The 23,676-nt window shown below is 53.5% G+C and overlaps 1 protein-coding gene and 1 long non-coding RNA gene across 3 annotated transcripts in view; both read left to right on the top strand.

Moving 5' to 3' along the window:
- Positions 1-8,344, top strand: part of QSOX1 (quiescin sulfhydryl oxidase 1) — a 41,418-nt gene extending 33,074 nt beyond the window's left edge. The window contains exons 10-13 of the mRNA XM_004269846.4: positions 561-708; positions 4,327-4,506; positions 6,525-6,744; positions 7,593-8,344. Coding sequence (XP_004269894.2) covers positions 561-708; positions 4,327-4,506; positions 6,525-6,724 — 528 coding nt within the window. The 3' untranslated portion in view covers positions 6,725-6,744; positions 7,593-8,344. The remainder of the gene's footprint in view (positions 1-560; positions 709-4,326; positions 4,507-6,524; positions 6,745-7,592) is intronic.
- Positions 8,345-9,871: 1,527 nt separating this feature from the next.
- On the top strand, positions 9,872-23,299 carry LOC125961719 (uncharacterized). Of its 2 annotated transcripts, XR_007472652.1 has the most exons (4): positions 9,872-13,295; positions 16,648-16,796; positions 16,937-20,947; positions 22,845-23,299. It is a non-coding gene; the product is annotated as an uncharacterized LOC125961719 (long non-coding RNA). The 2 variants fall into 2 exon arrangements; XR_007472647.1 differs by having other exon boundaries at positions 16,648-20,947.
- The last annotated feature ends 377 nt before the right edge of the window (positions 23,300-23,676 follow it).

Genomic DNA, 23,676 nt, shown 5'->3' with positions numbered 1-23,676 from the left:
CACGGGCCCAACCGCTCCGCGGCATGTGGGATCTTCCCGGACCGGGGCACGAACCCGCGTCCCCCGCATCGGCAGGCGGACTCTCAACCACTGTGCCACCAGGGAAGCCCGGTGAGAGAGCTTTTAATTCCAGCCCTCTGTTGCTCCCTGGCGTGCTGTGCTCCTCAGCAACGCTTCTGTCCAGGGGCAGCTTTCTGGGCTCCTGCTCTCACAAAGGTGGGCACGTCAGCCAGGAGAGGTGCAGAACCTCACAGACGTGTGGGGTGTCAAAGCTTGACGGGACCTTAGAGATGACCCCCCCTCGTTCTACAGAGGGGAGGCTAAGGCTAGAGTAACGATGTGACCCGGTCTGTGTCACGGGTTCTCAGACCTACTGCTCCTTTGACGGGTGTCGCCAGTGGAAGGGAAATGCCACCTTCAAGGTGATAAACTGAGAAAGGGACCATTTGTTCTGGGGCTCTGTGCTGACCTGGAGTCTTCTGCAAGTTGCCCTCCCCACTTCCCACGCCAGCTCCTTTTTCTTCTCCGCATATGCATTCACGCTTGTGTGTGTCCCTTAGGGTGCTCTGACTGCCGACAAGGTGAACTGGGTGGGCTGCCAAGGGAGTCAGCCGCACTTCCGCGGCTTTCCCTGCTCCCTGTGGGTCGTCTTCCACTTCCTGACCACGGAGGCAGCTCGGCAAGATGTAGACCACTCACGAGAAACAGGTGAGCCTGGGCCTGTGCACCCCTTGTGCCTCAGCCGGCCCTGTCCCGCCCTCCACTGGCTCCCCGCTGCAGGCCTGAATTTAGGGGAGTCCGCCTCTGCAGCTGGCCACACACAAGCAGCGGGCCTGGAGTAGCCACTCAGCCCTGCCCGCTGCCCCCGAGGTGGTGCCCCACCAACGGGCGTGAGGCTGCTCCCTGGCTTTCTTGTAGCCACAAGCCTGGTTTATTTTTAGTCTTCCCGAGAGAGTTCTGGTTCTATTTTTTATACTCCCATAAAGAAAAGAACTATGTCTATTTCACAGTTTATGCAGCTGATACCGTAGACTCAACAACTTTACTGCACTTCCCACTGAAAAATCATTTTCTAGGGGAACCTGGGGAAGTACTTTTCCCCCTTTGCCCTGTTTCATCCCCAAACCATGCAGCTGCTCTCCACAACCCACACTGCCCCACAGCCGCACAGAGCGACTGAACAGGTGGGCATCTAGCTCACGGAGGGACCAGGCTGACGCCAGACCCTGGCCCAGCCTGGAGGATACAAAGGAGGAAGAGGCAGTCCCTGCTCCCAGTGGGCTGTGAGACAGGTGGGCACAGGGCTGCCATGCAGCCTGCCAGGGCCCAGGGGGAGAGCAGGATGTGCGGGTGGAAGAGAGGGAACGCTCCACGCCATCGGGAAGGGTGGGAGGAGGTAAGTGGGGGGGAACGATGGACAAGAGTCCCCGACAGAGGAGACGGCCTGTGCAGAGACAGAGGGAACAGGGGGAGCTGCCGGATGTGCGGACAGCCAGCCAGTCTGTCAGCCCGGATTTACGGAGTGTCTCCAAAGAGCCGGGCCCTGCTCTAGGGGTGGGGTACAGCAATGCATACAGCGAGATGTCCCTGCCTCAAGGGGACAATAGTCCAGTGGCAGGAGACAGACAGTAAACACACAGATCATTTCAGGTGTGATGGTGAGTCGCTGAAGAAGACAGAGCCAAGCGGTGGGGGAGGGGGGCTGGAGAGGGGATGCTGTGTTTAGACAGGGTTTCTGGCTGGGGGAGGCTTCTCGGAGGAGGGGCCCCTGTGCTGAGACCTGATTGGTGAGAGGGAAGCAGCGGTGGGACATCTGGGATGAGAGCCTCCCAGGCTGTCTGCTCAGGCTGCCATAACAAGGTGCTACACACTGGGTGGCTTAAACAACAGAAACGTGTCTTCTTACAGTTCTGGAGGCTGGAAGTCCACAATGAAGACGTTAGCAGGGTTGGTTCTGTTGAGGCCTCTCCTTGGTTTTGTAGATGGCCATATTCTCCCTGGGTCTTCCCACGGTCCTCAGTGGGGGTGTTCCTGGCTACGTCCAATTTCCTCTTCTTACAAGGACACCAGTCATATTGGATTAGGTTGTACCCCAGTGACATCATTCTCACTTAATCACCTCTTTAAAGACGCTGTGTCCAACCAAATACAGTCACATTCTGAAGGACTCAGGGCTAGGACTTCAACATAAGAATTTTAGAGGACACAGTTCAGCCCATAACCCAGGTCAAGGACTAGTAAGTGCAGGGAACAAGTCTGGTGTGTGTGCAGCACCAAAAGGCGGCCAGTGTGGCAGAGCCTGGGAGTGAGGGGAGCAGGAGAGGAGGTGGGCTTGGAGGTCCTGGTGTGGGAGGGAGGGAGATTTCAGTCTCTGCATTATGAGAATCTACTAGGGACCTTAAGCAGGGGAGTGATGCGCACGAGATCGGTGCTTTAGAGCGATTACTGGGTGGAGGGTGGCTACAGCAGGGCAAGGGGGAGGCAGAGCAGCCAATTAGGAAGTTGTGGAACTTGTCCAGGAGAGGTGGTGGTGGCCTAGACTAGAGTTGTAGGTGTGCACATGGAAGAAGAAGTGGGCAGGTTTGGGAATATTTTAAAGGTAGAGCTGATAGGACTCAGTGACGGATTGGATGAAGACTATGCAGGATCAAGGACTTTGGTCGGACCTTGGACTTGTTGGGCCTGAACGTCAGGTAGTTGATGGTCCTATGAGCCGAGAAATGGGAAGGCTCAGGGCGGGGAGGGAGTAGATGGGGGAGGGTACACTTAGTGGTCTGTGCCTATTGGATCTCTGAATGGAGATGTAGACAGTTGAGTCTGCAGTTCTGGGGGGAGGTCCAGGATAGAGATACAAGTCTTGTGGTCATTAGCATATAGACGGTAGTTCAGGCCTCGGGACCAGAGGAGCCCATTAGTGGGTGGGCAGAGAAGAGGGCTGAGGCCTGAGCTCTGGGGCATTCAGCATCCAGACCTCTGCTGGGGGCACAGGGGCCAACAAAGGAGACTAAGAAGGAGTGGCCATTGCAATTTCAAGAGGTCCCCCAACATAAAGAGTTTCAAGAGCGAGAACATAGTCAGCCAAGTGGGGAGGTGGTGTGAGGCGAGGACCTCCCTGGCGAGAGCTGTGTCAGTGGATTAGTGGAGAGAGAGGCCTGGTTGGGTTGGGCTGAAGAGAGAGGAGCCGGGAAGAAATTGGAGGTAATGGGGGAGTGATTGGGGTGTGACTGGGGTCAGAGAAGGGGTTTCTTCGTTGTAGTTCTTTTTTCTTGTCGGAAGGAGCCCATACAAGGGAGAAATTGATGATGCCGTAACACAAGAAAACATTCGCGGGAGTGAAATCTTGGAAGAGGCGAGAGGGGTGAGGTCCAGAGCATGAGCCAGGCGGAGGAGGCGAGGATAGCTGCAGGGCAGGTGGTGAGTGGGTGGCGGGGGTGGAAGCAGGAGCTGAGGGGGCTGAGGAGGTGAGAGGCAAGGTACAGCTTGGCGTGGGCACTGATGTCGCCAGAACCGAGGGCACGGGCAAGGGTGGTGCGTGGGACAGAGAGCTGCGTGCTGCAGTCCCAGTGGATGGAGGGGTCAGACTCAGAGATGGAGCTTTTAAAGGGCTGGGGGGATCGCAGCAGGAAGGAGAGAGAGTTTGGAAGCAACCGACAGCAGGGAGGGTACTTCCGCCACCTCCAGCCCTGAGTGTGGAAGACGGAGGGGTTTAAGGGGAGCGGGTTTGGGGGAGCAGTGGTATCTTCAGGGAGGAGCCTGTGTCAGAGCAAGAAGAGGGCGGGTATTCAGAGCCTGTGCTGTTGCCAGGCCAGAGAGCCCAGTGGGAGGAAGTGAGGGGGCCGGGGAGAAATGGAGACAAATTAGGGAGCGTTCGGGGCCAGATCGGGATGGGCTGTGGACGCAGCATGGCACGATGGGGAGCGAGTTGGAACAGGAAGCCTAAAGCAGGAGGGGCAGAGTAGGGGCCCACGGGATAGGGGATGGGCACTGTGGCCCCTGCCTTCCTCTCCAGCCACGTCTCTAAGAGCCTGAGTGTCCTGACAACGCGTTTGGACTTTATCCTGAGTGTCTGTAAGTGATGAGGGCCTGGATAAGAGGCAGACGAGGGAGACTGAGGTTTACGAGTTTGGAAGGAGATGGGGTCAACTCGAACATGCCCCCTGGGAGGTGAAGTAGACAGGGAGACCTGAGCCCCTCACCAGGTGGGCTGGGGTGCGTGTTCCCCGTGCAGAGGTGACCACGGTGGGCCTGTGATGGGAACAGTGGTGGAGCCAGCAGGGACAGGCAGCCGGAAGGGCCCCTGTGACTGGAGTCTCCTCTCCTCTGTAGTCAAGGCCCAGGAGATCCTCCAGGCCATCCGGGGCTACGTTCGCTTCTTCTTTGGCTGCCGAGCCTGCGCTGGCCACTTTGAGCAGATGGCCACTGAGTCTGTGCACCAGGTGGGGAACCTGAGCAGCTCCATCCTCTGGTTCTGGTCTAGCCACAACAAGGTCAACGCTCGCCTCGCAGGTAAGGAAGGGCCTGCCTCCAAGGCTGGAGTCACCTGCAGAGGGAGGGTGAGGCGGGGGAGCTTTGGAGTCTGGGACCAGAGGCAGGAGTCGGGACCTTCTTTGTCCTCGAGGTTACACCCCGTGTTTCATGGTGCTTCTCAGCACCCAGAGCCCTTTCACGTGCTCTGCCAGCCCTGCTGATGTATGTCAGTATCATTAGACCTATTTTCTAGATGAGGAAACTCAGGCTTTGGCACCGTGAGACCCTGATCTTCCGATGCCATTGCTCACTCTCTCGCCCACACCAGGGCCCCTCCCTCTGGCCTGTTGGGGTCCCTTTCCTGCCTCGCATGTCCTGCTTTCTGGCTCTTGGCCCCTTACTCAAACCAACAGAGAGGAGAGAGCTGGGCCTCTCCCCGCCCTGGGAGGGGTATAACGATAAAATATACTTGAAGAGAAAATCCTGGTCCTTCCTGGAAAAACCAGGGACCGATTCTCACGGGAGAGGCCTTGTCTTCTGAATATACCTCATTTACAGTGTTTTCTATTCCCCATGCACAGGAGTCAGATGGGTCCAACAGGCAAAAGCATTAAACTCCAGAGGTGGCCAGAAGCTGGTGGGTGGGGAGGGAGCCACCTGTGGATGGAGCCTGGGCTTGTCTGTGGGGAGAGAGGAAGTGTGTTTGGCTGGGACAGACCTCCCAGGGGCAGCGGGAGGTGGGGGATGAGGCCTGAGGCGGGGCCAAGGTCAAAGGAGCCCGTGGAGCAGGTGGCTGTGCAGGCGGCTGCACTTGGTCTGCATCTCCTGGGGCCTCCTGGTGGACTTCAAAAGAAGACACGTGCTGTCTCTCCTCCCACCCCTTCTCTCCCTGCCCCTGTCTGCCCCTGCCACCAGATGCTCATTTGACCCTCCAGCCTCAGGAACTGTAGGCTCCTGGCTTCTCTGGGGGCCCAGCTGCTGCTGGAGGGCCAGGAGCCCACGCCTCTCCCTGAAGGGAAGGCCGAAAGGAAGGCAGTGTCCTACTCTCTCTGGAGGGGTCCTTTCAGATCAACTAGTAACAATAATGAGCAGGTGCAAATGGAGTGCTCACTTTGCAAGGCCTGATCACTATGACTTCTCACTGGACCCTTGGAATCTACATGTTGCTCCCTCCCCAAAATAATCATTCTGATTTTTACATCACTTACTGCTGCTGCTTCTTCATTCTGGCCAGCAACTTTTTTTTTCCTATTAAACCCTTTAGGGGAGGTACCTCCTCCAGGAGAGATGGGCTGATTGCCATTCCCCAGGTGACACTGGAAGAGGGGCCGGTGGCAGGCCCTCTGGGGCTCTGCCCACAGTGCCAGTCCTGCTTGGGGTCCCAGTAGCCTGGTGGGAAGGGCAACTTCTTGACTCTCTCCTGGGTGTCCTTTTCCCCATCCAGGCCCCCAGGCCTCCCCACACCCCACCCCTTGGGGCCCACCTGACGAAGAAATTCCACTAACTCCTACCTACCCCAGAGGGCCGCAGGGGGTAAAGGAGATGCCTCGTAACTACCATGTGCCTTGAGCTCTTGCTTTAAAAGCACTTTCCCTTTGATTACAAAAAGAATGTATCTGCACTTGCGTAAAACCTGGGAAATTTTAGAAAAATGCAAAGAAGATACATACTAGTGGACCATCCAGTCTGCAAGACAGGTCGTTCTGAGTCTTCTCGCCCTTTCTCATGTCTGGTCCAGGGGTACAAGCCAGCAGTGAAGTTGACAAAGAGAGACAGTGGGTTAACACGGGGAAGTGACTGGAAGGGAAGCTGTGGAGTTCTGGGGGTGGGGGAGGGTAGGAACGTCCTCTCCCAGAGAGGCACCAGTGTTGGGCCCTGCGGTGGGCCAGGCTCTGTGCTAGGTCTTTCATCTGCCCTCTCTCGCGCCCATCCTTTCCCAGGGCAGCAGTGCCCCCTTTTTGCAGATGAGGGAGCTGGCATTCTGAATGGAAGAATGCGGTCTGGGCTTCCGGGTGGCCAGTGTGTCACAGGCAACCTGTGTGTGCTTCCCTCCCCAGGTGCTCCCAGCGAGGACCCCGAGTTCCCCAAGGTGCAGTGGCCACCCCGTGAGCTCTGTTCCGCCTGCCACACTGAACTCCAGGGTGCGCCCGTGTGGGACCTGGGCAACACCCTCAAGTTCTTGAAGACCCACTTCTCCCCGAGCAACATCGTCCTAGACCTTCCTTCGGCTGGCCTGGGCCCCCGGAGGGGTGCATAGAGGATGGCAGTCCCCCCAAGGCAGGTGGAGCTGGAGCTGGCGATCGGAAATTTTACTCTGGGCCCTGAGAAGGCTGAGATCATGGCGGGCCCAGGGACAATGTCCCCTGGAACCACCATCCCAGATGTTCCAGCAGAGGGACCTGGGGCAAGTCACCCCCAGGAGACGCAGGCTGGCCTCAGCATGGCCAGAGATGAGCCAGACCAGGAAGCTCCTGAGCACATAGCGGGGCTTCAGAGGGATAAGTTGGAGCAGCCAAAAGGGCGGCAACGCTTGAGCAGGGGAGACACAGGAGCCGTGTTGTTGGCCGAATTCCTGGCTGGGAAGAACTTCCCCAGAGGCCCTTCAGAGCTGAGGCGAGTGGGCCGCAGCTCCAAGCAGCTGGCCAGCGACCCTGACGGGGAGCCAGAGGCTGGGGCCAGGCAGGGCCGGAGCCAGTGGCTGCAGGTGCTGGAAGGGAACTTCTCCCACCTGGACATCAGCCTCTGTGTGGGGCTCTCCTCCGTGTCCTTCATGGGTCTGCTGGCTGTGTACACCTACTTCTGGGCCAGGATGAGGGCCCTGAAGGGCTATGCCAGCCACCCCGCAGCCCGAACCGCCCAACTTGGGAGGGGGCAGGATAGGGAGCTGCCATCCCTGGGCTCTTCCAGCCCCCTGCACCCCACCCCTCCCACCTTGTTCCTTGTCCAGGAAAATCTAGGAAAACCAGTTACTGCAGCAGACCTCCCTGGGGCTTCTGGGAAGGGATGTTCCATAGACAGGAAGACATGTCCAGGTTCATCTGCCAGCAGAGGGGGAGGACAGCCTTGGGCAGTGGGGTCGGGAGACTCCATCCTGGGCCTCTCAGCACCGAATTCCTCTTTTTCAGCTTGTTTGAAGTCCTCCCTCATTCTTCCTGAAGCTTCAGTGATTCCCGCTTGGTGTTGGCCCTAAACTGGGGCAAGTGAGGCTGCAGTCTCCAAGGTTTCCCATCTCCAGAGGAGGGGCCCCTGGGGCTGGAGTGGACTCCTTACTACATCCCGGGACTCCGTCCATCCTGCTACAAAGAGCCCTTTGCACCAGAGAAGGAAGGACTGCCTCTGGCCCTCTGTGCCCGCCCGTCCTCCAGCCCCTCAGACCCTCCTGGGTGGGGTTTGGCTTTACGGTGGGCTTCGGAAGCTTCTGGAAGTCATGCTGGTCTCCCAGGTGAGGTCTGTGGGAGGAGGGCCTCTGGCCGGCTCCTTCCCAAACCTTGGGTACAGGAAGGGTACAGGCTGGAATCGGTGTGGTGATGGTACTGGGCTGGGGGTGGGGGGGGGGTTAGGGAGGGCTGTTGGGATCTCTAGTGCCTTAGCTGTGAGAGGCTGAGAGAAGTGTTCGCTTTGAACATGCTTTGGCTTCTCCGCATTGGGCTCCACCCCTCTTGGAGCTGGGTCTTTTGTCTCTTGTTGATTTTCATCTCCAAAATAGATGCTAATCTTTACTGTGGAGGGAGGGGAGTGTCGTCCCTCTCAAGGGTCCACCTCCCATCCTGTAGAGGTTAACAGGGTCAGAGGGGAGGATGACGCTGTACACATGCTTGATCCCCACTCTGCCCCACGGTCGAGGGGGCTCTGGAATAAATTATTTTTGTTAAGGCAAGCGCCGGTGTGTTCCTTAACTTGCTACTAGTGTCCGGGGCTGGGTAGAATGTGCAAAACCCAGCCTGACCTGGGATGCAACCAGCTCTCGGGGGGTCAGAGCACCCTTGTCATAGCCCCTGTCTCCTGGATGGGGCCCTCCCCCACTGTCCACAGAGCTCTCTGTGACCCGAGCCCCTCAGTCCCGCCTCCCCCCACCCCCGCTCCCCCGCCCTCCCAGGGAGCACCTGCCCTGGTGCTCTCAGTTCTGCTCCAGGAACCTTGGCCTGCGCCCGCCTGACCCCTCCTCAGGCAGGCGGCCTACATCTCCAGCTCTCCTTGGAGGAAGGAGAGAGGGCTTGTTTTCCAGAGCCAGCCTGGGCTGCCTGCTCAGCAGGGAGGAGTCAGCCAGATTGGAGAGCCTGCCCCTAATCTGGCCTGCTGGGTTCTACAGGGATCAGAGCAGCTGATAATGAACCTCATTAAGGGAGAGCAGGAGCCTCAATCCGATTTGGGGTTTTCTCTTGGACATCTTCGCTCTGCTCAGATGGCCTCGTTCCTGTGTGGAGCAGGTGGGGTGCCAAGCACGCTCCCTCTGCTGGGGCAGCTGGGTGGGGAGGGTGGAGGGGGGCAGGCAGGTCGACCCCCCGCTTCCCTGCTTGTGTTAGCCCTGTGTCACCTCCTTAGCTGCCTGGCTCCTCGGGTGGATTGCAGCCCGGAGCCTCTCTGCAGGCCTCTTGTCTGTCCAAGAGTTTCCTCTCTGTGTCCTTGCTCTAGTCACCCACCTGCCCCCTCCATCCTCCAAGGCAGGCTCGGCTCATCTCCACCCCTGCCCCACGGGGCCCTGGCTGACAGGCTGACAGGCCCACCAGAGGGTGAAAGAGGCTCCCGGGGCCAGTGCCCACTGGGCCAAGACCGCTTGAGTACGCCCGCTCCCTCACCCCCTGGAACCTGACACGATGCCAAGAGCAGAGGATTTCTTCCAGCCAGCCCTTATGGCTCCAGTGACCGTATTTTCTAAAACCAGGCTCGGGTGTTCAGAATTAGGATGAGGCTGGAAAAGCTGATGGAGCAGCCCCAGCTCCACGGTGACTGCCCACAGTGGCCGAGGCAGGAGGCAGGGCCTTACGTGGGGCCACCAGGGCCCTGGTGGTGGCTGTGGGTCCCCTTCGTCACCGCGGCCTCTGGCAGGCAGCCGAGCATCTTTTCACCCTGTCCCAGCCCCTCTGATTGATAAACAGGGGTGGGCCTCCTCCTTAGCAGGACTGCTGCCTTTCACCTTGATTTCCCCAGGGCTCTTAGAAGCATCGATAAACCCGCTTCGCCCACCAGCTGGTCCCCTCCCCCAACCCGGGCTGCCAGCCTGGGAGCTGGGGCTTCTGTGGTTTGAATGCAGCCCGCCTGTCATTCTAGGTTGTTCTCTGCACCTTAGCAGAGCTCCCATGCAGGAGAGGTTCCTCAGAGGAGCCCTGCAAAGCAAAGGGCCCTTGTTCTGGGGCCCGACAGAGGATTTCACCACTGCCTGGGATGTTACATACTGAGTTCAGGGAGCTGGGCTGGGGTTTGAAGGATAAGCGGGTATTAGCAAGGAGAGCAAGGAGGAAAAGACGTCACAGGCAGAGGAGAGAGCGCACGCCAAGTCCAACACAAGAAATTCTAAGCAAAAAGCTTCAAAAAAAATTTAAGGATTTTTTTTTCCAATGCTGCACGGGGCTATAAGCTGGGGATAAACAGAGGAAAGAGACGTGCTGTTATGGAGCTTACGCTCTAGAGGAAAAGACAGACAAGTGAGGAAAAAATGACAGACTGTGGGAAGTGCTCCAAAGGATAAAGAACGGCAGGGGGATGGGGAAGTTTCTCTGAAGCCTGAAGGAAGGAAAGCCAAGAAGGGGTCCCATGGGCAGGGCTGGAGGGACCACCAGCCTGAAGGGCTGCTTCATTCAGAAGCCACCCCTGGGCTGTGGAGGGCCCAGAGCGGGGGCCCACCTCTCGCCTGGCCCCTCCACGGCAGCCTTGGCACAGGATGGGCAAGGCTTGGCAAAGGTGGAGGCAGCCCTGCCGAAAGGAGGGGTAAAGCTAAGGGGGACAGCCAGCCCATGGGGGCATAGGCCTTGGGCATGTAGAGGAAGACTCAAGGAGCATCTATTTAGATTCTAGGGTGAGATCTACCTGGCAGGCCTGGCAAGTTTCCAGGTGCTTCTTTGGCAAGACTTACTCATCTCTACACTGAGAGAGCAAAAGGCCTCTCCCTACCTAGGGCGGCTGGGCTCCCTCAGAGAACAGCGGGCCTCAGTGCTGCCTGTTAACCTCCTTCCTCCACCACCGCAATGGCACGTCCTGCCCTCACCACTGTCTTCCTGGAAGCCTCTGCCACGGCAGAATTGCAGCTTGTGGTTGGAAGGGACCAAAACCTCGTCTAGGTTGACTCTGCTCTACCGTGTCCCCATCAAGTTCTCAACCCTCAGCGCTTCCAATGGTCACAGAGTTTAGCAAATAATGTTAAGAATATTGATCATTTGATAAAAACTCAACTAAGATCCCATTTTTACACCATACACCAGAGTAAATCCCAGTGATGCAAAAATTAAGGCATAGGAAAATATAGCTGAATACTTTACTGTGTTTTAAGCACAAAAACAGTGGAAAAGGTAACTAAGGTGAGAGTTTGAACTACTTGATAACACCAATTTTTAAAAATAAGTTAAAAATAAAATCTAGCTACCTATTAAAAGAACTGGGAAATATATGTGATAAATATCACAAAAGAGGCACTTCCAACTGGTGGTCCAGTGGTAAAGAATCTGCCTTCCAATGCAGAGGATGCAGGTTCAATCCCTGGTCAGGGAACTATGATCCTACATGCCGCGGGGCAACTAAGCCCACGTGCCACAACCACTGAGCCCACGTGCCGTGGAGCCCATGCGCCCTGGAGCCCACACGCCACAACGAGAGAGAGAAAACCTGCACGCCACAACTAGAGAGAAGCCCGAGTGCTGCAGTGAAGAGACCGTGTGCCACAACTAAAAGATCCTGCATGCTGCAACTAAGACCTGACACAGCCAAAAAATAAATTAAAAAAAATATTAAAAAGGAATATGTCCATTATGAAATATGCCATCTTCAGAAAGAGAGCAATTTGCAAGTATTGACCTAAGATGTCCAAGGATACATTTCTGTTAACATAAATATTACTATTTATTACTATCTTTATTAATAAATGTACATATTTAACACTGTAATTATTGAATGTAATTTAATGTAAATGTAAAATTATTAAATGTAATATATCCATCTATATTAATAATGTAATTTATAGCATTGTTTTATATATATATATATATATGTTAATGTTTGGCTAGAAAAAGTCTGGAAGAATATACACCAAACTATGACCAGTGCAGTTATATCTAGAAAGTGAGGTTGGGTGGACTTAAAACAGGGCAGGGACTAGAGTGATCAAGGGAGGTATGTAGGGTGCAAAACTTAAGGAGATGCTTATCTTCAGGGTCCCACTATTTCAGGTCAGCCCCTGAGAGTGAGTGCCTCCTTAAATTTGGTGCCAAGGGGCCTCCATAGCCTCACCCTCATCCTGGCTCTGACTTAAACACTTAAGTACGTTTTTGAATTTTTGCAATAAACATTTTTGAAACAAAAAAAATAACAAGGAAAATAAATAGAATTAAAGGATCTTACAGGTCTATTGTAAATAAGAAAAGCACTAAAGCCCTATTAAAAATGATGAGCCAAAGTATTAAAACCAGAAGAGAGATGCCACTTTTGTCTATCCTGTTGGCAAAAATGGAAGAAAAAAAAAAAAAGATAGTGGTAGCTAGAGTGAGAGGAAATGAGATGCATCAGTTATCTATTGCTGTGTAACAAACCACTCCAAAGCTTAGCAGTTTGAAACAACAACAGTCGTTCATTTTGATCACAAGTCTGCACCTTGAACAGAGTTTAGCCTAAAATGGCTCATCTCTGCTCCATGCAGTGTATCTGAGTGTGGTCCATCTGGCAAGTTGATGTTGGCTGTCACCTGGAAGCTCAGCTATGCAGTGGGCAGGAGGCCTCAGTTCCTCTCCACGAGGGCCTCTCCATGGGCTGCTTGGGCTTCCTCACAGCATGGTAGCTGATCTCCAAGAGCAAACATCCAAAGAGAACAAGGTGGAAGTGCATGGCATTTTTATGTGCTAGCCTCAAAAGTCAAATAGCATTACTTTTGCCATTCTTCATTGGTTGAGGCAGATTTAAAGGCTCACCCAGGATACAGATACAACGGGCTTCCCAGGTTCAAGAAGAGGAGTCCCAGGCTCCACCTTTTGATGGGTCAGTGATAAAAAGTTCTGGAAAACTATATAAGATGGAAGAGATTGTTGAGGTCACCTTCGTACAATCTGCCACAGAGCACTCTCAAACACTGCTAGTGGTAGTATAAACGGATACAAATTTGGGGATATATGTAATGTTTAATGTAATGCAACTGGTAATAAGTTTTAAAAGCTTTAAGAAAATATACAACCTTTGATCCAACAATTCTATTTTTGGAATCTATCCTAGGGAAGTAATTGAGGATATTTACTAAGATTTGCTACATGATGAATATTTATAATACCAAAACAAGATTGACCTAAAGTCCAAAATAGGAGATTGATTAAATTCTGGTACATCGTTACAGTGGAATACAATACAGCCAACAGAAATGATTTGAATGTTTTTTTGTTTGTTTGTTTGTTTGTTTTTGTGGTACGCGGGCCTCTCACTGTTGTGGCCTCTCCCGTTGAGGAGCACAGGCTCCGGACGCGCAGGCTCAGCGGCCATGGCTCACGGGCCCAGCCGCTCCGCGGCATGTGGGATCTTCCCGGACCGGGGCACGAACCCGCGTCCCCTGCATCGGCAGGCGGACCCTCAACCACTGCGCCACCAGGGAAGCCCTGAATGTGTATTTTTTAACCTGAAAATATTTCCACATCATATTGGTAAGTGAAAATATGAAGTTGCAGAAATAGTATGATCTTGTTTTTGAAAAAAGAAAACACGCATATACTTATGGATACTGGATATAGGAGCAAAAACCTGGGATATATACACCAAAAATGTTAACAGTGGTTAATAGTCAGTGGTGGAGTTATGGGTGTTTGGTTTTCTTTTTATTTATCTGTATTTTCTTATGTTTATTAAATAAATATATATTACTTGTACAATTGAAAACACTTTTTTTTTTTTTTTTTTTTGGTGGTACGCAGGCCTCTCACTGTTTTGGCCTCACCCGTTACGGAGCACAGGCTCCGGACGCTCAGGCTCAGCGGCCATGGCTCATGGGCCCAGCCGCTCCGCGGCATGTGGGATCTTCCCAGACCGGGGCATGAACCCGTGTCCCCTGCATCGGCAGGCGGACTCTCAACAACTACGCCACCAGGGAAGCCCTGAAAACACTTTTAACAGGCCAAGAATATGAACTGTCAATTCATAAAAGAAGAAATACAAAGATCAATAAATATATGAAACAATATCTTTTCAATAATCAAGGGAGTGAAAGATTAATAAAATATCTTTTTCTATACATCATGCAACAATAAAATCTGATGTTGGTAAGGTGATAATGTAAGTTGGCAGAATATTTCTGAAAAAAATCAATCTTAAAAGTGTTTATACTCTTTGATTCAGTAATTTAACTGCTCAAAATCTATCCTAAGGAAGTAATCAGAGATACTGACCAAAACCTGGAAACACCTACATGTCCACCATCAGAAGACCTGCCCCCACGGAGTGCAATGCCCACAGGGCAACTGGGTCCCCCCTTCCCAGGGCCATAGTTCCCACCTCTTCCTTTTGCATTCCCGATTTGGAGGCCAAGGGACAAGTTACCTTTATCATCACATTTGCACTGTTGATTTAGAAGAGGGAAATATTTCCAAGCACTCGTATCTCTTAACTACATGAGTCATGTTTCAAGAAAAATGAAGAAAGCATTATCTGTGTGAAGAATATTCCTATATATTTGATACTCAGGCAGAGCATATCTCTGTCTAAGAATGGAGCTAGCTCACCTCATTCCTTACCTCAGCTGCCTGCCTCTTGGGCATATGAGTTGTGACCTGATTTGAGACTCAGCTGAGACTTCACTCCTTCGGCAAAGTCCTCTGAGCCCCTCAAGCCTGAGTCAGGTGCGCCAACCCCGTGAGAGCCAACCCCATTACCACCCGGCAACGAGGTCCCCTGGCTGTGGCCTCCTCCCCTCCTCCTCTGAGCTCCACGAGGACAGGGACAGTTTTCCGCTCTTCCACTGCAGCGCCAGGACTTAACACGGGGCCTGGCACATCAGAGGTGGCCAGCGGATGTCTTTTGAATAAATGGGCATACATCCTAGGTTCTGCATTTCTCAAAGCATGTTGTCCCTTTTCATACCCCTTTCAGTGCCGCTCAGTGAGTGCCCTGAGCGTCAAAGATGCTTAACGATGTTAGGATGAGGGAATAACAAATTGTTAAGAATTTAAGAAATTATTGGGACTTCCCTGGCGGTCCAGTGGTTAAAACTCCATGCTTCCACTGCAAGGGGTGCAGGTTCCATCGCTGGTCGGGGAACTAAGATCCCACATGCCGCATGGTGTGGCCACAAAAAAAAAGAATTTAAGAAATTATTAAGTGGTATAATTATTATTACCACTGTGGATAAACGATATTTTAGAGTCAAGAGACCTGGTTTCAAATCCTGCTGCTGCTTTTTACCAGCCACATAACCTTGGCAAGTGTTCTCTGAGCCCGAGTTTCTTCATCTGTAAAGAAGCTAGCATGGGGTTAAAGGTGTGTGTGTGACAGGGCCCAGCACATCACAGGATTTCAGACAGAGTCCCATTATCGATAGCTTCAGCCTTCCCTCCTAATCACAGCGGGCCAGGCATCGGGAAGGGCGGTGGACTCCAGAGACCCAAGCAACAAGGGACAACCAGGCAGCCAACACCCCTGGCTGCATGAGGCGCCGAGGCACCAGGCCCTGGGTGTTGGAACTGGCCTGGAGGCTTGGCCACTCCCTACGGCTGTGGAGCGGCAGAGACAGGGCCCGGCTCAGGACAGTTCCTCAAAGGCAAGAAACACTATGTTCTCAAAGTCTTCTCTCTGAGGCCAGTTTCATTCATGGCCAGCCACAGGTCAGACCATGGGCACCAGCCTGAAACGTGTGTGGTAAAATGGACAAATTATCCTGATGAGTTCCAATTTTCACTCTCCAGGAGCAATTCCCCACAGGCCTGTTCCAGAGCTGCAAGTGTGAAATGCGGCCTTCATGGTGGATTACCCGCCTAAAGGAAGCTGTCATCTCCAGGCCTCGGGGAGAGAGTGGGGCTAATTCTGCTCCTTCCTGGGAGAATTCCTTTCTGTGTCCAGCTCCTGGCCTGAGCAACCCTTCCTGTCACCACTGCCCTGTTTCTGTGACTGAAAAGACTGAATCCACGTTGTGTGTGTGTTTGGGGGACAAGAGAGGACTTGCTCCGGCAGGCCACACGCGCTGCAGATTGGGGAACAGTCTCTTACAGAGGGGCTGCCCCTCACGCCTTATCTCCCTTCTAGGGGAGGGTTTTGGGTGGGCTTCTCCTGAGGGGCAGTAACGATCATAGCAGATAGGCATACGGTGCCGTCCTCAAGGAGCATGAGTTCCATTATAATTGTGCCACAGGATGGCTGAGGTGCTGAGGAAACCCTGAGCTGTCACCTGCTCTTCAGGAGGGGAAGTGGCGGGGAGGCACACAGGAGAAGCAGGTGTTCCCTGGGGAGTTAGCATGGGGGCAGGGTTGGGGGAAGCACCAAGAGTGAGTGGGAGGGACGTGGCTTAAGCAGGGGTCTGGAAGTCGGGACTTGATCGGCAGGGGCGGGTGGGGTGTTTCAGCAGGAGAGGGCACCGTCTCAGGTGGTTTTCAGCAAGATGTGCCTGCTGTGAAAGGTGCAGGCCTGAGGTCCAAGTTCTCCTCAGCCAGTAACATGTAACACCTTGGTGCGGTTGCCCAGCCGTGCTCTGAATGCTTGCCCGCCTCTCCAGCTGCCTCTCTGGCCATACCCACAGGTACCCTCCCCACCCCAGGCTGGACAGTAGGACTTGTGGGCCCCCTAAGTCTCAGGATCTCTCACTCCATGGGCCTCATCTGTGCTCTTCTCCCCACCAGAATTCCTTCCCCACCAAGCCGTCTGGGATCCTAGGTCACCTCCTCTGAGAAGCCTTCCCTGGCCCTCCTTATACACCCTGCCGCCAACCCCACAGTCAGGCTCTTCCTCCCCTCCCCTCTACAGGCACACTAAGCACCCTCCTTCTCCTCTCTTGTTGCTCCTGCATTACTGAAGGTGCGTGCTGACTACACAGCCTCCCCCGTCACACTGAGAACTCTGGGAAGGCAGGGGCTGCATCCTCTCCATGCCTGTATCTCCTTGTTTGTCACCTTCGCTGCTCAACGAGTGGTTGATGAATGAATGTGTGACCTCCACACGCACTGGTAAGTAAAACACTTCCTGACTTTGCTAAGACTCATCTCCTCTCTGTCCCAGGCCAGTTCGGCTCTCTGCCCTGGCTGCACTCAGTACCCTAGGGAGAGCAGAGATGCCAAAAAGTGTTTGTTTTTTTTTTTTAATTTAGGTTCTCAGAAGCGCTGTAAGATATGTCCATTGATAGAGTCTTTTTGGCGAGCTTTTGGCACGTGGTCTCTCCGGCAGAGCGGTTGAACATCTTATAAACACAGGGCCGCCAACCCCCCCCAAGTGCCATGCCTTCTTAAAGCTTAATCCCAGAACAGGCCCAGTGACACATCTGCTGCATTCTATTGGTTAAAGTAAGTCACAGGCCCAGCCCAGATTCAAGGGGAGGATACCCCACAAAGGCAGATACTAGAGATGTTCATCAGACATCACTTGTGTGACACACGACCGTGTGACACACGACCATGTGACCTCTTCTGACTAGCATAAACCCCAAAGGTCTACTCCATGGATGAGAATGTGGTGTGGTTGTGTGTGCTCTTTAAGGATGTGGTCATGTAAGTGGCAACCAAATTTTTGAGAGCAACGCGTTTTTGTGTTTTCAGGAAATAGTCAACAATCTAAAATTCAGTTAAAAATCATAGCCCACTTTGAAAAAGCAAAGATCTAATCGTGAATTTTGGAGCTCACCTCTTATCATTGTCATTTCAATACATGGTGGAAAAGCAAGTCACTCCAGATGGTACAGTTATTTTGAGAGAATTTACAATAATTTGGGCGCTAACTCTGAAGCATACGTAACATACACATAGCAAAATCACACTTTCAATTAAATTTATTCGAAGGCAAAACTTTGTGGGAAGGAATAGTCCTGGGCAGAACTGCCTGGTAATGGTCCTGGCTGCCTCTGAAGAGGGAGCCCCTGAAACCTGCCGTGTCCACACACAGGCCAGATGCGTGCCACGAAGGGGTGCACAGACCTAATTCTGCAGGGCAGGCAGTGGGCTAGAAGTCCTCTCAGATGCTTCCAGCCTGAGGATCCGGTCCTGCGATGCCAGAGGTGGCTTTAAAAAGGGGCCAGAACTTGGAAAGAAGGAAAGAAGCAGTGTGCACCCTGGGCCTGGGGCCGCACCCTGGGGGCTGGTGGGCAGGAATCCCCCAGCCTTGTCCCAGCAAGCAGCGCTGAAGCAGGAGGCTGCTGTGGCTTTTCCTGGGTCTTGGTGTCTGGGTGGTTATCCCAGGCTTTCCCCTTCTTCTTTAACTGTCATCACAGGGATCACGTGGCATATGTAATAAAGTCCAAAGAGTGCCACGGGAGAGCAGGAAGTACATGAAAAGCCAGGGACCATTAAGGGTGAGAGGTAAGTAGGGCCCTGACAGCTGAGTCAGCCTGAGTCCCCAGCCAGCGACCACACTGATAACAGGCCCGGCAGCCTAAACAGGCCCGACAGGGCCGCGTGGCCGCCCGGGGAGCAGCAGCTGAGAGCCTGCTTCTGCCCCTGGGAGGATGCGCTCCTCCCATTCTCGGGCTGCAGCAGCGGATTGCTTACAAACTCACTCGCTCCTTCATTCGTTCGTGTAACATATATTTACAAAGACCCCATAATATGCTGGTCCCTACACTTGGAGCTGGAGACATAATGGCAAACAAGACAGTTTCTTTACTGTCAGCAGAGAGTGTCAAGGACGGGGCCCAAGGCTGTCATAACAACATTTATTACCATCTATACAGCACCTGTTCAGGGCCAGGCCCTGAGCGCAATCATTTCAGGTGTAATCCTGAGGCAGGTGTTGCTCTCTCCGTTTTCCTGTGGTTGAGTAACTTGCCCAAGGTCTCCAGCGCTGAGGCCGCTAGTAAATGAGGTCACCTTTGGAGAGAACAGCTAGTGAGAATCAACAGTGCTTGAATGCCTTCTCAGAGCCGCCCAAGAGGATCCCCATGACTGAGTGGCTGGGACAAGGTGCGGGCACCCAAGCTAAGGGCAGCAATGTGTGTATTATCATGGATGTTGTTGTCATGACAATGCTGGAACCCCAGGAGGGACCTGCCCCATGTTAGCACAGGGATGAGGGGAGGGCGTTCTCAGGAAGCAGGGGCCTCGTCCACACTAGCTGGTGTGTCTGAGGCCAGAAAGCCTGGACCCTGTGGGACCTGGGCAACCTCCACGGGGAGGGCGCCAGCCGGCTCCTAGGGCTCACCTGTACTTCAGGGGCTAAACCCACACCCTGACAGTTGAGCAGGAGGCAGGGGTGGGTGGGACTCACTGGAGCCCATCCCTGGGCGGGGGTAGCTTCTCTGAGAGAGACCCTGGGCTGGAGAAATGGGCAGAGCAGTCCTGGGTTTCTCCCCGCTGCAATGAACAGCGTGACTATCCTGCACGCGGCCTCGAGACTGGGGACCTCCTGCACTCCGCACAGCACGCACTTCCTTTCTTTCCCTCCCTTTCTGAACACCCCCTCTGCTGCCCTCCCCACAGAACACACATTTCTTGCTATTTGGGCTAGTGCAACCACCCCAGCAATATAAAGAAACGGTTTAACCCTTGGTTTAAAAGTCAAGCTCGCTTGGGGCTGAAATTCTATGTCCTCAAGGCACTTGGGGGAGCCTTAGACGAGCCCTCAAGAGGAGGGTCACATACAATAGAATAATTCCGGCCACAGGTCAGAGATGCTGCTGCATTATGTGTTTTCAGAACTCATTTTATGTTGCCTGCACTGATGTTTCTGCTCGTTCTGGAAACTACGTACGGGCTCTCCTCATGATACATTTCAGGTGTTTTGCTAAGCAGATGAAATAATTTTATAGCCAGAAATGGAAGGAAATCAAGCAAATGCTTTCAATACCGAGGAGAGGAGGCCCCACACCATCTCTTCATGGGCTGATGGCCGGCAGGGTCCAGAGGCTGGTCCAGCCGGTTGACACTGGCCCGTGAATCAGGGACCTAACCCTGGTGAATCAGGTGCCACTGGTGCTAGGAAGTAGGGGGCTGGTAAGTGGGCCTCAGTCACGGGGCCTCAATCTAGACCTTTCTGCTAAAGCTTGGATACAGTGTGGCAGGTATTAACACACAGCCAATAGCTAATAATACTATCCTGAACATTTGGTGAACTCAGTATGTGCATTTAGGTAGCACAACAGCCCCGTAAAGTACTTGATAATATTATGATGCCCATTTTACAGATGAATTTATTTTACCAGTTACTGTTCCATTACATTAATTTATCATTACAGTGGACATTCTCCAAGTGTCATCACTTGTATTTCTCTGTACCTACTCCCTGGTGCCAAATTCTGCCCATTAAAACCCTGCCTCTTTGTCCATCTCCTCACTTTTACTTGTGCCCTTTTGCTCACGGGAACCCCTTCTCTTCCCCCTTCTCCTCCTATCCAGATCCTTCCCATCCTCCAGCCATCTGACCACCCGGTGCCCAGTGGTCTCCTTCATCTGACCTCTGACCTCCCCCATCCCTGCCCCAGGCCTAAGCAGTGGGAATCCCAGCTCGGTCCTCCCTGGCCTTGCCTGTCCTTGTTTTCGGCCTGTGCTCTAGGAGGACGGCCAGGGGCTCACACCCTCTTGGCCACTTTCAAAGAGCCTGGGGGGCCATGAGTGGTGAGAGAAGGGTCCTCCCAGAGTGGGCTGGGGGGCAGGAAAGGGAAGCAGGGGCGGCTGGGCCCCCAGAGGCCACAGGCCCGTCTCCCCCAGCTGAGGGAGAGAGCTCACCAGGCTCTGGGGTGGAGGTGCTGGGCTGAGCTAATCACCTAAATGGACGCAGGCTGTTGAGAGACAGGCTCTATTCCCTAATAGAATTTGCCCTCAAGTGCAATTTAATTTTCTCTGAGGCGGTCTCTAGCCCCTCTGCTACCCTCCCCCAGACAGACCCTCATTTCCCCAGCTTCCAAGGGGGAGAAGAGCACCTTTCCTCAGAGGAAAGAGGAGAAGGGCCTCCCCTGGGCTCTGTCCCGATCTGTCCGTTTGGCCTCCTCCTTTGGAACAGCCCCGCCCTTGCCCCCCACGCCCCTCCCCCAGCTCCCACCCTAGATGGGGGTGCCGCTCCCCTCCCAGACACTCTCTGACTTTCCTCTAGAGCCGCCTGCACTCAGCACGCGTTGAGAACAGCAGCTCCAGCCTCCAGTCCTCACCATGAAGGCAGAGTCTTCCCCTGACCTCTGGTAAGTTCACATGCTCCGAGAATGCTTTGTCCTGCTTAGTATCAGAGGCGTGGAAAGGAAACAGTCAGGAGGCGGGTGCGGGAGATACTAAAGTGGGAGGATAAGGGCCCACGTGCACACGTGCCCAGGCCCCGGTGGAGGCGGCAGCAGTCCCCTCGGAGCCCTGTGGTCTGGGGCAGAGCCCAGCTCCCGAGCACCCTGGGGACTTTCCTGCTCCACCACAACCTCTTCTGGGCTGGTTTTCCTTCCCCCGTATGTCCTCGTACCCCCAGATCTCAGACTGCAGTGCCCTGGAACCTGACTCTGGTCGCTGGTGGGATCAGAAGATGTGGGAATCTGGGCTCTGCGTGGTCCTGCTAGTTTCAGAGTGGACGTGGGGAGCATCTTTAGAAGCTGCTTGCCATCTCTTTCTCTAAGACCCCGTCGGGCTGTGACAGGGGCTCAGGGAGGTCTATGCACGTTCATACCTGGCCCGTGCCCATGATCTTGGATTTCTCTCCCATCCCTCCCCCTTCACCCCCCACCCCTCCTAGCAGGGATGGGGTGAAGACCACAGAGAGAAGCCTGGGAGAGGAAAGCAGAGGAAAGGGGTGGGGCCCCCAGTGTTAGCTGAGGTGGCTTTCAGGGAAGGCAGGAAGCCTGCGGGGCCCAGACTGGTCCCTGGATTCAGGCGACCCTGTGACCATCTTCTTTATCTGGCGAGCCCTGGGGAGGGAACACTAGAATTCCTTTTTCTTTGCCATCAAAGCCTTGAAAAGAGCAGAGGGTGGGCCGAGGATGACGGAGAATGGATGGGTGGCAGGTCAGGGTCAACTGCAAGGGGGAGATGGCCATTCTTCAGGCAGAGCCACCTGCTCAGCCCCGCTGGCTCCCTGCTGCAGCTGAGGTCTCTTCACCAGCGTGCGGGGCCATCTCTCATGGGGCTCCATTTGTGGGCATCCTCCCCACTCATGCACCAGCAAATGCTTATCAGTCCCCTACTCGAAGCCAGAAAATGTGCTAGGTTCTAAGGGGGAAAAAAGGGACTGCTGTATGCGTGTGTGTGTGTGTGTGTGTGAGCACAGTACAGCCAGGTCAAAACGCCCAGGAACAGTACGGTCCAACAGAAGTATGATGCCAGCCACTTGAGTAATTTTAAGTTTGCTGGTAGCCATGCAACTAGAAAAAAGAAATGAAATTAATAAACGATTTTATTTAACCTAATATAGCCAAAAGATTAGCATTTCAACATGTAATAAAGCTTTCTAAAATCTTAATGAGACACTTTACACTCTTTTCTTTGTATTAAGTCTTAGAATCCAACATGCAATTGACATTTATAGCACATTTCTTTTCCTATCAGCCACATTTCTCAGTAGCCACATGTGACTAGCGGCTTCTGTATTGGACAGCGGTGCCCTAGAGCATGCCCACACACAGTGGCGTCCACGGGCCAGCAGGAAGGGCATGGCCTGGCAACTTGTTAGAAATGTAGAATCTCAGGTCCCAGACCTGCGGAATCAGAATCTGTATTTAAATAAAACTCCCAGGTGAGTTACGCACACTGTAAATCGAGGATCCTGCGTGTGCAGGGACGGGGGAGTAGAATGAACTTTCACGGAGCATTTGCTTCAGGGGCTTTTCATATGATCTCATATGATCCCCAACAACCCCTTCTCAGGAGAACTATCTGAGTATTATCATCCCCAGCTAACACAGGAAAACAGAGGCTGGGACAGTGCAACTTCTCACAGCCACAAAGCTCAGAGGTAGAGTAGAGCCAGGGTTTATGTCTTCTGTGGCATGCTTCCTCGGTGAGGTCTTGGGGAAATCCTTTGCCCCCCAAAGCTCTCAGTATTTCTTCTTTGACCATCCAAAATGGCCATAGTCACAGTATGTCTTTGTCCCTTCACTGCAGGCAGAAAGTTTTGGTGATGAAGGGCAGGCCCCTTCCCAGTGAACCAGGGCTGTGAAGAGAGGAGATGGCCGAGCAGTGAGAGAAGTAAAAGAAGTTCCTCGTCCTTATACACTCACAATAGCGGGCATCTGTGGGGGACTTTCCATGTGCCAGGCCCTGTGCTAACAGCTGGAGCCCTCCTGTGACAATACTAGCACTCTCCACACACCAGTCAGTAAGAGGAGGCTCAGAGTGGGTCACCCTCCAGCAGTCAGCGAAACTGAAGTCCATCTGGTCTCGGGGTCGGGAGTCTGACCCCCGCCTCACCACTTCTCACATGAACTCCACCCCTACCCTGGCCTTTCTCCTGTCACCTCTGCCCACATCTGGCACATTCATGTTTTTTTGGTTGTAAGTCAGTTCCTGAGAGGAAACTGCTGAGTTAAGTTCCTCCAGTAAAAATTCTTTCACCAAGATGATGACAGGGTTGTTTTATAGGTTAGCCTTGACACCTGCAGCTATTTTCAAATGGATCCAGGCTGGACTTCCCACCCCTCTTCCTCCTGCTCCCCGTTTATAGCCTCCTCCTTAGAAGCTGAGACAACAGATCATCAGGTTAGAGGCTCTGGGAGTGGGCCCTGGTATGGTAGTGTAGACAGCCCCACATTTTTGCACTGTTTCCTCATCGGTAATGTGGTCGGATTACGATGGGCCCTACCTGGCTTGGGTGAGAAAAGGTGTGGGAAGGCCCTTAACCAGCTATAGAGCACCACAAAAATGTTGGTCACTGAATCATTCTTGGATTCAGGATGCCCCTGAGTCCTGGAGACTGAAGAGGGAAATGGGGTAGGGA

Source organism: Orcinus orca, chromosome 1 (assembly GCF_937001465.1).
Source record: "Orcinus orca chromosome 1, mOrcOrc1.1, whole genome shotgun sequence".
Taxonomy (NCBI): domain Eukaryota; kingdom Metazoa; phylum Chordata; class Mammalia; order Artiodactyla; family Delphinidae; genus Orcinus; species Orcinus orca.
Note: the sequence above shows the minus strand (reverse complement) of the source record. Positions and strands in the feature narration are given on the sequence as shown.